The sequence below is a fragment of the Phoxinus phoxinus genome (assembly GCF_949152265.1).
Source record: "Phoxinus phoxinus genome assembly, chromosome: 11".
Classification (NCBI taxonomy): domain Eukaryota; kingdom Metazoa; phylum Chordata; class Actinopteri; order Cypriniformes; family Leuciscidae; genus Phoxinus; species Phoxinus phoxinus.
Window position 1 is genome coordinate 22,294,351 of NC_136886.1, and position 16,862 is coordinate 22,311,212.

At 38.0% G+C, this 16,862-nt stretch overlaps 1 protein-coding gene across 6 annotated transcripts in view; it reads right to left on the minus strand.

The window, feature by feature from the left end:
- Positions 1-10,217, minus strand: part of LOC307007413 (SEC14-like protein 1) — a 254,101-nt gene extending 243,884 nt beyond the window's left edge. For all 6 annotated transcript variants that reach the window (XM_079629446.1, XM_079629445.1, XM_079629442.1 and 3 more), the window contains exons 1-2: positions 9,678-10,217; positions 8,422-8,511 (exon numbers count right to left, since the gene is read on the minus strand). In XM_079629446.1, coding sequence (XP_079485572.1) covers positions 8,422-8,484 — 63 coding nt within the window. In that variant the 5' untranslated portion in view covers positions 8,485-8,511; positions 9,678-10,217. The remainder of the gene's footprint in view (positions 1-8,421; positions 8,512-9,677) is intronic.
- Between the last annotated feature and the right edge of the window lie 6,645 nt (positions 10,218-16,862).

Below are 16,862 nucleotides of genomic sequence, written 5' to 3' on the forward strand. Positions count from 1 at the left end.
GGGCTCGGATACTTTGCGTTGTTAATTCAGGCTTATTTATTTACTCTCGGGGTTTTTTTGGGTTTTTTTTTTATTCTTCTAGCTACGGGCTAATGTTTACATTCGTTGTTGTGGTGATTTATATATCATGTTATAGGCTCCTTTCAGATGCTGGACCGGAGGCAGCGTTAACTGAGTCGGTAGTGCACTCCAACACTTTATGTTGTTAATTCAGGCTTATATATTTATTTACTTTCGGTTTGATTTGATTTTTATTTATTTATCCATTTTTTATATAATATATATATATATATATATTTTTTTAGCTGTGGGTTAATGTTAACAATCTAAAAGGTGTCGATATCTTAGGTTATCATTTCATATTACAAGTACCATAGCTTAGTCACCTGCACCACATTTATTTTATTTTTTATATATATATATTATTTTTTTTATATATGTATATTTTTTTATATGTGTGTATATATTTATATACACTTTTGGATAAGTTCATAAATCCAATTCAGGCTCCTCTTAATTTTTATGACTTCTTAGTCTTATAGTCTTGTATTGTATATATTCGTTTACACAGTTATTGGATATTCCTGGAGCAAACTCTGCTGCTCGCTGATATAGTATAAAATACACAATGGCTGACATTTTATTTGTATTTTTGATTTTGGTTATTGGGGTTTTAATTTGTAATTAAAGATGTGGGTTTGAGAGGAAAAGAAAAGAAGATCTGATATGGAAAGGGAAGTGCCTACGGGTAGAGTAAGTAAGGAAGGGATGAGGTGGGTGGGGAGAAGTGTTGGGGTGGGTCAAGGGGGGGACCTAGATTTTTCTTGCACATCGATCTGGGTGGGAGGAATGAAACAATGGGGGAGAGCCAGGGTTTTTCATTTTGGGGAACTTTTATTTATATGTTTATTGTTTGTGAGGACTGTTTTAATTATTTGTTTTACTCTGAAGTTGGTTGTTTTTGCACAGATAATTCTCTGTTTTTTCTCTATATGTTGCTCATATCCTAGGGCGTCTCTTAGGGTTGTGCCGATAGACGATAGTATCGTGTATCGACGATAGTCAGTGATATTGCCGATGGCAGATGCCTTTGACGATATCAATACGATAATGGGCTCGTTTTCTTATTAATATATTAAATTATTTTTATTATTATAATAAAAATAGTATTGTTATTAAATTAATATTAGGAACTACAATTAATTTGCCTTGCCTAAATTTAACGACATCACCTCATAGCCTAACACTTGCGACATCACCATCACGCGCGTATGATGACTCCAAGATATTTTTTTTTAAAACAGACACACAAAAAACTACATCCACATTAAAATTGAATTGCAAGGTGATCCATTCACAAATTGTCACAAGTGCTTGTTTTAACGGACGCATCATTCTTATACATCCAAGATGAAAACGGCATTGTTGTTCGTCAGTAGGCCTATTGTTTCCATAGCACATTATGGTTACACATTAAAGTTAACAAAACATTTAATGACATTAATAACACTAAAAACAATACAATTACAAAATATTATTAAAGGGCACCTATTATGACATTTAAAATGTTCCTAATGTTGTTTAGGGAGTCCCCAACAACAGTTTTACATGCATGCAATGACAAAAAACACTTTTGTTTTCGTTTAATATGCATTTATTTTTACCTGATTTGCTCACCGACTCCCAAATGATTCGTTTAACGACTCGTTTTTCAAACCCCTCCTTTGCGCGACGCTAATCTGCGTTGATTGGTCAGATGACCCAGCAGTGTTTACAGAGATAATACTTATTTTTAACACGGAGTACAATGATGCTTTTATCAATTAAATTGTATTATAATAATGATTATAGTCCACTGCTTTATAGTTTGTAGTAAAAAACGAAAAATAAGATAAATAATTTAATGTTATGTTAGCGAGCATAGCCCAGAGTTCATATTGTAAAAGCACAATCAGTCTTTGTTTGCGTTAGCCCGATGCATAAACATAACGTTTTTACAAAAAAAAAAATGCAGTTACGTTACAGTTATTACTCTATTCTTTAGACAACTCCGAAAACAACGACAAACACTTCACATATCTCAATACAATTGTCATTGAAGACCTAGAAGCTAAACGGTGCTTACACAACAAACAAAATAATTATTAAGCATGCTACATAAAATATAAAAGCAAAAATTATTAATAACACTTACAGGTTGTGATACGGAGGAGGAAGCTGATGCAAATACACTTGGAACTGAACCTTCCTTCAATATCAGCCGACTCGCGAATCCAAGTTTGATTGCATTTAAAAAGCAATCGTCTTCAAAATGACGCGAACAAAGCACAAGGCTCGGACTATACTTCTGTGGTATAGTGAATTGTAGGCACTTAGTCTTCAAATGCTCCTCCTTGGGCAGATGAAAAAAGTTTGCTTTTGAGCCGCACTTCAGAACACAGCGTCTCGTCGCCATGATATTTTCCCCTGGCCTTGGAGAGCAATAAGTGGGCGTATCGTATTCAAATAACTTGACAAGTTGACGTCATCTAGTCAGAGAAAAAGCTTCGGTCTTCTAACGATTCATAAAAATGACTCAGAGTCGACTCTCACTTTTGAAAGACAATAACTTTATAAACGGTGCACTTTCATATTTCAAACTTTGCAGGATGTTTTTGTTCACTTAGATCTATGTTACACACTACATGAAAGGTAAATTTCAAAATTCCATAATAGGTGCCCTTTAATAATAATAATATCACTAAATTAGCCGGCGGCCTAATAACATGTCTTTAGATCACGAACACAGCACAACTCTTTAAACACTTGTTTAACAATAAATATTCTTCTAATTTTTTCACTGTCATTAATGTAGGTCCACAAGAGAAATATTAAGGCAGTAAATTAAGATAGTTGCTATACCGTTATATACATCGTCGTCTCTGAGAGGAGAATGTGGCGTTGACAGATGCCAGCGAATGAGCGCGTTTACAAGCACATACTTAACCTGATTATGCTGAATAAACTGACAATCCATGTGGTCATATAAACGCATTAACTGTTTTCCTTTATCGGAGTCAAGTCAGAAGTTTTAGTATAAACCGATCGACTCTGTTTGCCCTTAAGTCTGATTTCTCCCGGCATTTAAAACACATTAACCCGCGTTCGTTGCGCTTATTGAAGAGCGCATATGTGAAGTGCATCCAGACAGAGAGAGCACTGGTAGGAGGACATAATCCCAAACTCCGATCTTTCCTGATCCAAGAAATTATTAAAACGTGTTCTAATCTCATGCAGAAATAGCCTACAGTCAGAGTGCTGCATCTGTAACGGCATGAGAGGATGTGTGTCCGTAAATTCCCCGCTGACATTTTGAAATACTCTGAGTCAGATACTACAAAAATGATTTGATCTTTTTTTTATCTCACTATACCGGAAAATAACCTGATTTAGCCTATTAATAAATACTCCACCTTTACCAGCAAAATAGAAAAAGATTCTCATATATAAAACGAAGTAATAAAACAAGCAAATTAATAAATAAAAAAGCAAATAAGTAAGCCCCGCCCCCTCACGATAATATCGTGTATCGCCGATCTCACAGGCTGACGATAGGACGATATGAAAATGGAGCATATCGCCCAACACTAGCGTCTCTGATACGTTGCAATGGTTCTCTACGCCATGGCTGGAGTGACTAAAAAGGGGTCAAATGGTGGGCAGGCAGTGAGGATTATTTCACTAAACACTGGTGGGTTGAACGCTCCGACGAAACGTACTAAGATCATGACGCACGTTAAAGATTTGAACGCCGATATAATGCTTCTGCAGGAAACACACTTGTGTGATTCTGACCACCGAAAATTAAAAAGGCCCTGGATTGGACAGATCTTTCACTCCAAATTTAATCTGAAAACAAGGGTTACAGCAATATTGTTAAGATCTAGGATTGACTTTGTACCCGATACCACAATTACAGATTCGAATGGCCGTTATGTTATCGTCTCGGGAACACTCTACCAAAAACCAATTATCTTAGCATCTGTTTATGCCCCTAATTGGGACGATGATTCTTTCATGAAATAATTTTTGTCTTTTATTCCAAACTTGAACTCTCACTTACTGGTGCTAGGAGGGGATATGAACTGCGTCATGGATCCGGTACTAGACAGATCTAATCCGAAACCTGTCCCGCTCTCAAAAATGGCAGCAACTCTCTCCGCCTTCATGGACCGGTATGGTTATGTTGACCCCTGGAGGCTCTCATACCCCTCTACCAGACAATACTCTTTTTTCTCCCATGTGCACCGCACATATTCACGTATAGACTACCTAATAGTAGACAAGACATTTATCCCATCAATTTCCTCCACCCAATATTCACCGATAACGGTTTCGGACCACTCTACTGTTATTTTGGACCTCCATTTTGACTAAAAGCCAAAGGGATTCAAATTTTGGCGCCTGGATCCTCTTGTTAGCTGAGGCGGACTTTTGCAAGTATATGTTAGAGACTATTAAACTTTTCCTAGACACCAATCAAAACGACGAGACTTCACCTTCCCTTCTCTGGGAAACCCTGAAGGCTTTTGTTAAAGGCAAAATTATATAATTTACTTCTTATACAAATAGAGCTCGTAAGGCTCGACGAGTAGAACTGGAGAAAGCTATTGCAGACTTGGACATCTCACTCTCTACCAACCAATCACCTGACTTGTATAAAGAGAGGATGGTACTTCATACTGAGCTCGACCTTCTCTTGACAAAGGAAGCTGAACAAAATCTCCTTTGTGCGTGGGGATACATGTATGAGAATGGGGATAAAGCCAGTCGCCTCTTGGCCCATCAACTAAAGGCCAAAATGGCCTCTAATCAAATTTCACAGATAAAAGACGAAACGGGCTCCCTTACATCTGACCCAGAAACGATCAATGGTATTTTTAGGAAGTTCTACTCCCAGTTATACAAGTCAGAATGTTCCTATGACGAAGCTAAGTTATCTCAGTTTTTTGAAAAATTTACCATGCCCAAAATATCTGATTGCTATCGTGAGATGTTAAACGCTCCTTTGCAGCTTTCAGAAATCAAAGAGGCGATACAGTTAATGAATAATGGTAAATCCCCCGGACCCGATGGGTACTCGGACAAATTTTATAAGAAATTTTCAGACCAACTTGCTCCGTTATTATTAGAAATGTTCAATCATTCATACAGCCTGGGATCCCTGCCACCCACCCTTACACAGGCTGCTATTTCTTTGATTCATAAAAAAGGCAAAGACCCCCTGAATTGTGCATCGTACCGCCCAATCTCGCTCTTATCCGTAGACGTTAAAATACTCGCAAAGGCTCTGGCCCGTAGAATGGAGTCGGTTATGCCCTCGGTTATAGCAGAAGACCAGACAGGATTTATAAGGGGGAGGCACTCGTTCTCTAATGTCAGAAGACTTCTCAGTATCATTCATACACCGCATTCTCCTTCAGAACCGGAGGTTGTTGTATCTCTTGACGCTGAGAAGGCTTTTGATAGGGTGGATTGGCCCTACCTGTTTTCTACCCTTCAACAGTTTGGTTTTTGGGAAGGTCTTACTTCTTGGATTAGGTTGCTCTACTCCACCCCCTGCGCATCAGTTTGTACTAACACTCAGCGCTCGGGGTACTTTCCTCTCTTCCGTGGGACTCGACAGGGATGTCCGCTTTCTCCACTCCTATTTGCGGCTGCTATTGAGCCACTTTCAATTGCCTTGAAGGCAGAGGAGGGAATTAAGGCGATTCTGAGATGGGGTACAGACCACAAGGTATCGTTATACGCCGACGACCTTCTATTGTACATCCGTGACCCTCAGTCCAGCATCCCAACTGCTCTCTCAGTTTTAAAATCCTTTAGCGAGTTCTCCGGTTATAAATTGAACATCTCAAAAAGCGAGTGCTATGCTATTAACCAATTAGCTCTGGAACTACCCCCGTCTTCCATCCCCTTTAGATTAGAATATCTAATTCAGGTTTCAAATACTTAGGCATTGCAATCACAAGATCCGTCCGAGCATTGCGAGAACAGAACTTAACTGCCTTAACGGCAACAGTCAAGTCCGATCTTCAGAGGTGGAACCGTCTACCGCTATCCCTAGCTGGAAGAGTACAGGCTGTTAAGATGAATATACTTCCCAGATACCTATATTTTTTCCAATGTCTGCCTATCTTCTTACCTAGGTCATTTTTTACTGCCATAGGAAGTATTGTCTCCTCATTTATTTGGGCTGGCAAACACGCCAGAGCCAGTAGATCACTATTGCAGAGGAGTAGAACCCTTGGTGGTCTGGGCCTGCCTAGTCTTATTGGTTATTACTGGGCTGCAAATGCTCATAAGATTATGCTTTGGTTTACCTCGGCTCAGAGCAATTGGTGTCAAATCGAGGCCAAGTCATGCTCCTCTTCTTCGCTCCAGGCTCTAGCTTGCAGTAGCCTTCCTTTTTCCCCGTCACTTTATACATCTAATCCTGTAGTAACTGGCACTCTGAAAATCTGGGCACAAATTAGACGTAACTCTGGCTGGCTCACCCTTCCTCAGACAACACCTATTTGCAATAACCATCTATTCCTTCCTGCTAAAATTGACCCTAGATTCAAGTTTTTTGCTAGGAGTGGCCTCCAATATGTCAGCGATATGCATGTTAACAACTGCTTTGCTAGCTTTGAGCAATTGCGCATAACTTTTAATTTCATCGGTTCTGACTTTTTTAGATACTTTCAGTTACGGGATTTCGCTAGGACCCACTCCCCTCAATTCCCTCAAATCCCACCGCCAAGTGGCATAGATCTAATTATTAAGGCTGAGACCTTGTCAAGAGGCCATATATCTTACTTCTATAACCTACTTTCCCCATCTTTTGATTCTGCTGTTAACAAAATTAGGACCAGCTGGGAGAACGAACTTCAGATTTCCCTGTCTGATGACTTTTGGGGAAAAGCCCTTCGAGCAGTTAATTCTTCCTCCAGTTGTGCTAGGTTCAGTCTCATTCAATTCAAAGTGGTGCATAGGATTCACTTTAGCAAGGCCAGGCTTGCCCAGATTTATCCGGGTGGCTCGGATGAGGGATGTAATAGATGCTCTCAGACCCCTTGTGACTTGACCCATATGTTCTGGTCATGCCCCAAATTATTAAATTTTTGGCAGTTATATTTTGATGCAATCTCAAAGATTCTGGCTGTGAAGATCTGTCCTTCCCCCCATATAGCGATTTTTGACAGACCTCCGGACGAACTTAATTTGACAACAATTCAAATAAATGTAATAGCTTTTACCTCTCTAATTGCTCGTCGGAAAATTCTGACTATGGAAGTCACCTTTACCACCGTCGTTTAAAGCTCATTTTAATTTGTAAAAAAAATTATTTATTTTTTTGTATTATTATTTTTATTTTTATTTGTTCTTATTAATATTAAATAATTTATTTTTATCATTTATTTATTTTAAGTTTACTTAGTCTTCCTATCCTACTTATTTGGTTTTGTTTGTATGTCTGACTGGCTGTCGTGAGGGTGGGTGTTGGGGAGGGATATGGGATAAAAGAATAAAAGGACTTTGGTTTTGAAGAATTGTTTATTCTGAAAATATAAAATTGAGACTTGTACTGTATTACGTGGCAAATATTGTTTGAATGCTGTTTCCAATAAAATATATGAAAAAAAAAAATAATGGCGATGTCCATAAAACTGAAAAGTCTTATAATTTTTTAACAGTCTCCAAATGAGACAAGTTCATCCATCAAATCTTCATTAACTGACAACCGCTTCATTAACTGACAACAGCTCATGTAAACATGCGCTAGCCGGACACATTTAATGCGCCTCATGTCCTTTTCAGCATTTCGCGCATGACATGGCATTTGAGTTGCGCAGAGAACACAAAACTGAAGGGAGCCGCTCTGTTGGAGAACAGTGACTGGATCTAAAACCTTCAGATGCCGCAGAGCTCATATCTCCCTCGCTGTAAGTAAACAAAAGTAAAACCACAAATATAACCCTTAGCAGAGCGGCTCTCTCGCACTGTATGACATGACAGACATCTAGTTCTCCAGTCCGGTTCCGTTCAAACAGCACAAATATTCTGCGAATGTGATTGAGTCTTAAAAATTTGGTTTGCAACAGGACGTCTCTGAATGGTTAGTTGATGAATTTATGTAGCTGATGTGGAGTTAACTATCTTCAATTAAGATATTCTGTCATGGTAATCTATAAATCTCTCGTATAGGAACTGTTGTGAGATTGACATGTTGTGAGAGTGACTTTCTATTGCATGTGAAAAGATGGATGCTAAATAGGGTTGCCACCTTCAGTGTGGCAAAATAAGGGACACATTGTTGTGGTCACAATAAAACTAGATAAAAAAGTTTGTCAACAATAAAATGAACTGTTGAGTGTTAAGACTGTGTTTTACACTTACTGCCATGACCAGTTCAAAAGGATGTTTGTACACCCTCACAGGGGACTGATACTTCTGCACCATGGCGAAGACTACAGCAGTGCTGACAATCTAAAAACAAAAGACAAAGCCAGGAAAGTAGTCAAACATTCCATCTTATGTAATGAACCCAACAGATTTTGGCAGATTTTTCATTAGTAATAATATTACATCACACATGCAATTCAGCACTAATTGGACAGTCACAAATCACTTTCTATAAACAAATCTGAGTGCACATTACAAAAGTCTTAAGCTTCAATATGTAAAGAATTGTATAGAGGCATGTGAGTAGGAATTCCAGAAATGTCAAGTTCATGCAGTCAATTTTATATTGATTCCGCAGCCTGAATGTACACAAACATTCAGAATAAGAAAATGTTAAAAACATCTTTAGGGGGTTGTTGTAAATTATTTAGTACTTAGTATTTAGACACAGAAAATGCAACGTATCCTCTAACTAACGTGTTCTTTACTAAATTACGAGTGAATGCTGTTCAAGTTTTAAACTGTTTTAAAACAGTTTTCCAAGGTAAATGTTATAGCCTAACACCAATCCTACCTAACGAATACATTACCAACACGTATCATTCTGTAATAAATAAAACCCATTCTTGTAATATGCACTGACATTAAACTAACTTAGATTAAACTGCATTTACCAGCATGTTAATAGGTGTTGTGTGTAAAACACAATACAAAATGACAATTAACGAGAAACATATAAACAAACTATATCCAAAACACTTGTTATTATAACGTATTGGGTATTAAAACAGTGTCTCTGAATAAATTAAACGTTTACTTATTTCTTCGCATTTAAATGTTTTGTATTACGAATGACGTGTCTGATCTCTGCAGCTAACGTAATTAGCATGTTAGCACACCTAATAACGACTCACGTTAAACTCAAACACGCCAATATCCTCACATTAAACTAAAACACAATACTCCTATAATCCAAATGACTCTATAATTTAATATATTATTACCAAAACAAGGAATGTAAGTTACATGTAACGTTAAACGGTTATTATAGGAGACGGCCGACGCAAACAGTATTAGCGAGTTTAGCGCTAATGACAAAATTACGTTATTAACATTGTTTGATCATTATCTAATTTCAGACACATTCTGTGACGCATTTTAGTATGTGTGTTTTGTAAATGTACTAACTAAAACAAACTATGCAGAACTGAAAAAACAGCTTCGTAGCAGCAGATAAAGCAGTAACTTACAGTTAAGAATGTAACGTTAAAGGTTGTTCTTCAGGTTCTAAATTCTGGAATTGGTTTGTTCTGGATCTCCATGATATGATCTCTCTGAATCAATGCCGAACATTGAGTCCGGTCAAACACAGTCCAGACTCACAGCTCCACTGCTGCCGAATCTGCTCCATCACAAACTGCAGAGGACAGTAGCGTACAACACTGTCTGCGTCTCCTTCTTATCTCAGTATTTTTCCGAACATGTGTTGTTTTCATCGCCACCATGCGACTGACACCACAACAATATCCACCCCTGAAAACCTTTTAAAATGTACTTTTATGCGGTCACCCTTCCACAATAATGGACAGAAATTTAAATTATTGAGGACATTTTAAATGACTATTGAATAAAAAGAGGAATGAAGCCTGGCCCTTGACTGATTGTGGGGTAAAAAATGTACAGGGGTGTTAGGTTCCACTTGTGACAAAAATTCCTTTGTACTATATGTTTTTCCTTGTCAGTCATTGCCTGCTTGTTCAGATCATAGGGGTTCAGATAAATCTGTTTATGTGTGTTTCCGGAATGCCCGTTTTCACTGTTGCACTGTACAGCGGTTTCCTGTCTGCCTGTGTAAATCGAATCCCAAGGCCCTGTCCCAAATGGCAGGGCCCACCCTAAGCACTCGCGTCCTGCGTTCCAGTCCACTTTTAGACACGCACTTGCAAACTTCCCTAAGCACTTCCCCTCGGGGGAATCCCTGTCGCCAGTTTGAAGTGGACGAGGGAAGTTTAAATGGTAAGACCCTGGTTCCCTCGATTTTGACCAAGGGAGCGAGTCTACTTCATATACACTTCAGGCACCTATATGCAGTCCCACCATGCAGTACGATTGTGACGTAACCAACCACAGATATCTAATCACCTCCACAACAAACAACTAGGTGATATATTAATTATATATTATTATTTTATATATATATATATATATATATATATATATATATATATATATATATATATATATATATATATAATTTTTAATTTATTTAAAACAACCCAAACATACATTTGGATGCTGCATTAAACAAATTCGTAAATGGATTTTTTTTTTTAAAAAGGAGAATAATACATCAACTCCATAGATCAAGGGCTTAGGACGTTCCAGTCATAGGGTTCCAGTTCAGCCCATTGCAGGTTCCGCCAGAAGTGGGCACTCGTTCAACGTAAGCATAGCAATGACGTACATCTGAGTGAACGAGACGGACGGAAGTTATAGCGAGTGAAGGCATGACAATGCTTATGACTTACAACATGGTACTAGTATAAAACAAAACTTTGAATCCGTTAATTACTAGTAATATATTATAAACGTTGTTATTTTTTGGAAAACGTTTCATTATAGCCTACATTTCCAAGCAATAATCCAGTTACTTCTTTTGACTTGTCACATTGCAATGTCAACGAACATAGTCAAGTTATTTGTATTAATTTTAATGTTATTTCAGTATGCTTTACAGTTACAAGTATTAATTTTTAACATTTAAATAAAAGTGAATATTTTCAGCAAGTCTCAATGTTGGATTTAAAAAAAATGGATTTACTTGATAATGAAAAGGGTTATGGTTAAAATACCAGCATTGTTTGTATGAATAACATGCCAAGTCAAATATTTTATTGTTATATATTTAGGTATCAAACGGTTTAATTAGTTCTGATAAAGATAGGTGAAACTTTACTATACATTTCTAACATATACATATCTGTTTGTACAAATTACTCAGATTTTTGTACATATATATCTGTGGTTAGACATTAACATCCTTTACACACTTTCCTCAATCTTCTTTCCCCAGTTCACATCACCTGTAGCCAAAAACACACAAAACAGAACCCTTTCATATGCACATCTAAGATCATGTTAGCCACTGCTTTAGAAAATGCAAGAAGCAAGATTACTTAAAAAAGCCAACCTTATACCCACTGCCACACACATTTAAACTTTAGCACACTTGTTTGGCTTTTGTGCCTAAACCGATAGCAGAGAATACAAGTCAAAATATAGTACATGGTAAGAGAAGTAAAAATGTCTTATTAAATGTCTCATAAATTATTTTTAGTATGCCTCATTTGCCTTTTTCTTGCCCGTCTTTCTTCATTAGACCTGTAATGAAAAGTACAGGAAAGGTATGTGAAATGCACAGGGTTTGTACACATTTCTAATTTAAATAAATTTAGATTACTTTTCCATTACTTTTAGGCAAATTTTCATGACCTAACGTTCAATGAAACATCTGTGCATACATGAAAAAAAATGTCATGTTCAAATGTCAAAAATCACAGTATATCTTAAAGGTGCTCTAAGCGATGTCAAGCATTTTTTAGGCCAAACATTTTTTTGTCACATACAGCAAATATCTCCTCACTATCCGCTAGCTGTCTGTCTCCTGAACACACTCTAAAAAAACGCGGTCTCTGTAGACACCCCAGGCTCCGCAAACAGCAACAAAAACAAACTGGGCTAACCCGCACCACAACATAACAAACAGTGTTCCAGCCAATAACCGACAAGAAGGATTTGGGGGTGGGGTTTGGGTTGTTAGTGCGCGGATGAGGAGGAGGGAGGGTCTAGCTAGCCTCCGTTTTGTTTGGCAATAGTTCGAACGTCAACAAGAAGTGACGTCACCCAGGATCGCTTAGAGAACCTTTAACTAATTAAATGACAAGCTATGTGGTTATATAAAAAAATAAACACTGACACACCAGTAAGCCGGTTAGATAAATACTGTATCTGACCCAACCAACGGATTGACATTATTACTATGGAATGTAGTCTCATGTTTAATTTAATAAATGTATACTTATTAATAATAATTATATCAAAATAGTTTATATTTAATCAATTCATTCATAGATGTGTGTGTGTGTGTGTGTGTGTGTGTGTGTGTGTGTGTGTGTGTGTGTGTAGGGGGTATGCGCGTGCCATACGAGGATGGGAAGTTCGGATCATTTTACTGACTCTCTTGTTCGATCTCATCAAAGTGAACTAATCTTTTTTCGAGCCATTTCGTTCATTTAAAGCTGCAGTCCGTCGTTTTTCCTCTTTGTCGCCATCTCTGTTCAAAATCTGCAATTGCAGTTATTTGCGGAATTATTAACTGTGCGTGGGTAGTAGTGTTGGGTCCGAGTCCACCTTTGTCGAGTCCGAGTCGAGTCCAAGTCCTTAACAACCGAGTACAAGTCCAAGTCCGAGTCCAAAGAGGGTCGAGTCGGACTTGAGTCCGAGTCCTTAACATCCGAGTCCGAGTCGAGTCCGGCCGAGTCCACAAAGATTTAAATGATTTGAAATTGACCTTTCACAAAGACCCGCCCCTCTTGGTTACTGTTGCTACGTCCGACAAGCCATTCCTCTCTCACTCCACATGTTCTCGGTCGGAGCAAAGAGGACACTGACAATGTGCCAACAGACAAGACAGAGCAGGGTACTTTTGGTTTGAAATAAAGTCTCAGCTTTCAATTTTTTTTATTTTTATGAAATTCAAACGATAAATACTGTTTTGTGGTGCTTTAATGTGTAGGCCTCAGTTCAAGCAGCACGTGAACTGATAATCTCTTCTAGTTATAGCACAAATTTCTAAAAAAGAAATCAATACACACTATTTTTCAAGTTCAAGTCCACTGCCTTTAATCTACTAACTGATTTGGTTTGTTTGTCGAACAAAAATGGCGTGTATCTGCAATATAATTGGTCAGATCACCTGTCAATCAAATCCCGGCGAAAGGTCTCAACACTGAGCTCTTAAATTAATATTTTAAACCTTACAAAATGATTGCAATGTATAGTTACAGTCATACGTTTACCTATTGTACATCTTTTAGAATCTGCAAGGTAATGCTTAATAATGCAACACGATGCATTAAGAGCCAGGGGTAAACTTTTGAGCAAGATGATGATGTTTAAATTTTTCTTATTGTGTTGTACATGCTAATATCTTATTTAGCCTCTGAAGGGTTGGACTAAATTAATGAATGCATTTTTAAGCAAATAAGACCAATTTACACCAATGATCCAGTTCAAAAGTTTACACCCCTTGGTTCTTAACGGATGCTTCCTTCTTGTGCATCACTAAATGTTTGCAGGGTTTGTAATAGTTGTGTATGAGTCCCTCAGTTGTCACCAGTGTGAAAGTATGGATCTTACAATCATAGTCACTGCTAGTAAGGAGTCAAATATGCAGAAGATGCTGGAAAAGCAAAGAATGTGCAGGAGCTGGATGATTTTTCCTCAACCATAAAAAAAAAAAAAAAGTTGTGGATCATTCAGGTAATGACACAATATTAAAATCGAGCCTATGTAATGTGTCTTTATTTTGTGTTTGTATTTTATTTAGGCTATTAAACATCTGTTATGTGAAAAAGCTTTTTCAGGGCAGTACTAAATAGAAACAATGTGTATGATCCGTCTTATTAAAAAACATAAAAATAACATTTTGGAGATTCTGCAAGGAGTATGTAAACTTATGACTAAAGTATAAATGCAAAAAAAATGATAACATTATTAGACGCCAAAATGTTGCTATGGTTATCACGTTCTTATGTTGCTATGTGTCAAATCATCGCAATTTCATGACTCAAAGGACAAAAATTAAGTGGATTCAATCCCAGATTTAAATGCAGTTATCACTATTTATAATTTACAGTGTGAACGTAACCACTGGTCCTCTAGAAGTATGAAAAACAAAACTATTTAGATTGTCAACAGCGCTCCCTTTAAGCCAGGGGTGTCGAACTCCGTTCCTGGAGGGCCAGAGCCCTGCAGAGTTTAGCTTCAACCCTAATTTTTTTTTAGAACACCTGATCAGCTAATCAAGTCCTTCATGCTAATTTGAAAATTGCAGGTGTGTGTGTGTGTTGAAGCAGGGTTGGGACTAAACTCTGGCCGTTTCTCAATACCAAGTACGCAAACTTCGGACTTGCGTCCTTGGTAGTTCAGACTTGCCAAGTTCGACTTACGAGAACGAACTCCCGAGGACGAGAGGACGCAAGTCCGGTTATTCTGCAAATGAGACAGCGCGTTCTTGATCGCGTCACTCAGCACGCTCTGGCTACTCCGGTTATCTCTTTATGTATATTTTAGGCAACAATAAAACGAAATATGGTATAAAACAACACTCTGCCTCTTTTCATTTAAAAAAAAAAAATCTTAAACACATTAAATGGCCACACAAATGTGGTTCAGGCAACGTGTACATTGATTATCTTCACTGCATAACAACACGAAATAAAACGCAACCCTGCTTCTTTTTGCTTTCATTTTAAAAATATTAAACATTATTGAACATTAAAACTGACATTTAAAAAACAGACGGGGTTGTGTCATTTTATTTTATTATACATGTAGCCTACAGTGAAGAGATTGTATAATAAAATAAATATAAAAAATATTATATATATTTTAAAATATATAGCCTAAAATAAAATTACACAACCCTGACTCTTTTTGTTAAATGTCCGTTTTAATGATCTGATCCAGTATAAAAGTATAAGTAAATAAAAATAAATAAAGCAAACAATTCAGTCAAACATAAGTCAGCTTAATATAGCCTATAGCTCAAGTTAAATAGCCTAAATATATAAAATTATGAAACTTCACTTTGCCCTCAGCCAAAACGATTTGCCATGGAACAAATTATAGATTAATGAGACCAAAGATCGCCCGTTAGATATACACAAGACGAGTTATATCTCATGTTTAACCACTAGACTAGAGACACCAGAGCCAGCGGCAAACATCAGAAGCACTAGCCGAGGAAAAGCTGGTCCAGTCGGGGTTATTGAGCGCTGAACGCCCGGTGATCGCCTGGATCTCACAACTCCGAAAACGTCAGATACATTTTTTAAATAGGCGCTATCTTTATAAATAAACCACAGATTTGAGCTTTAAACAACTACATTCTCGACTGAAACACTCTTAGAATTACATTTCGTGACACGATAACAGTAGTATTTTGATATTACGCGGGTTTTCTCCTCTGCCATTGACGCTTGCTGGTGGGACGAGATGCATTCTGGGATACCTGTCTGTCTCAAGTCTGCACAAGTCACCTCTACATGCATCCTCGGTAAAAGGGGCGGATCAAGAACACATCCGGGGATTTGAACTGGACTTGGCTAGATGTGAACTTTTGAATTGGGACAGTACTTGGGCAGCGACTGATGACGTTTCACAAGTCCACAAGAACACAAGTACAGACAAGAACGCATATTGAGAAACGGCCTCTGTAGGGCTGTGGCCCTCCAGGAACTGACTTTGACACCTGTGCTTTAAGCCATCACTTACCGCGTTCTGCACTCTCCCTAAAACTCTCGTCATAAACACTGACTGAAGCTGTCCGCACTGCACAGTGAATATCTTATTTATATTGCGTCTAGAGAGACTTTGTTGTTTATGAGGGGATTTGCGAAAGGATAAAGCTCGTGCTGATTCTAAACATACATTTTGAGCGAATTATTCGCATGCGGACTCTAAAACGCCTCTGATTTGCCACTGTGTTTATGCACTTAACTGTGATTGGCTACAATGCTCAACGCTGAAACAACGTTGTTTCGTTTCGTTTTTGAATAAAAAAAATTCACAAAATTTAGTTTTGTGTCATCCAGTGCCCGGACTCGACTGGACTCGGACATTTTTCCGAGTCTAAAATGTCCCGAGTCCGTGTCAAGTCCGAGTACAAATTCATTCGAGTGCGTGACAAGTCCGAGTCCATTCAAAATTGGACTCGAGACCGGACTCGAGTCCGAGTCCGAGTTCGAGTACCCCAACTCTAGTGGGTAGTAAATCGGCATGAAACAGCGCGGATGAACACAATGTATTGAGGAGAACCTGTCGCTGCCGCGTCGCTGTGGATACTGTACTGTCATCAGCAATCTCAGAGTATACTTTTTGAAAGTGTCAACATTAGAATTTTCATCGAAAAATGTCATCTGAACAAGTAAGTAACATTCACTTTTGTTCTGACCAAATTCGGGGGGTGGGGGGAAGCATTGCAGTAGGCTATAGCATGCTGATTAAATCTAACGATTGCTTATATCACGTCAAAACGTGAAAAATATATTTTTTCTGAAGTCCGAAGTCTTTGGGTTTTACAACTGGTGAATCTCCAGTTGTCACTGGTGATTGTCGCTTTAAATTTTCGGGATCCGCCATACTAAGTGCTA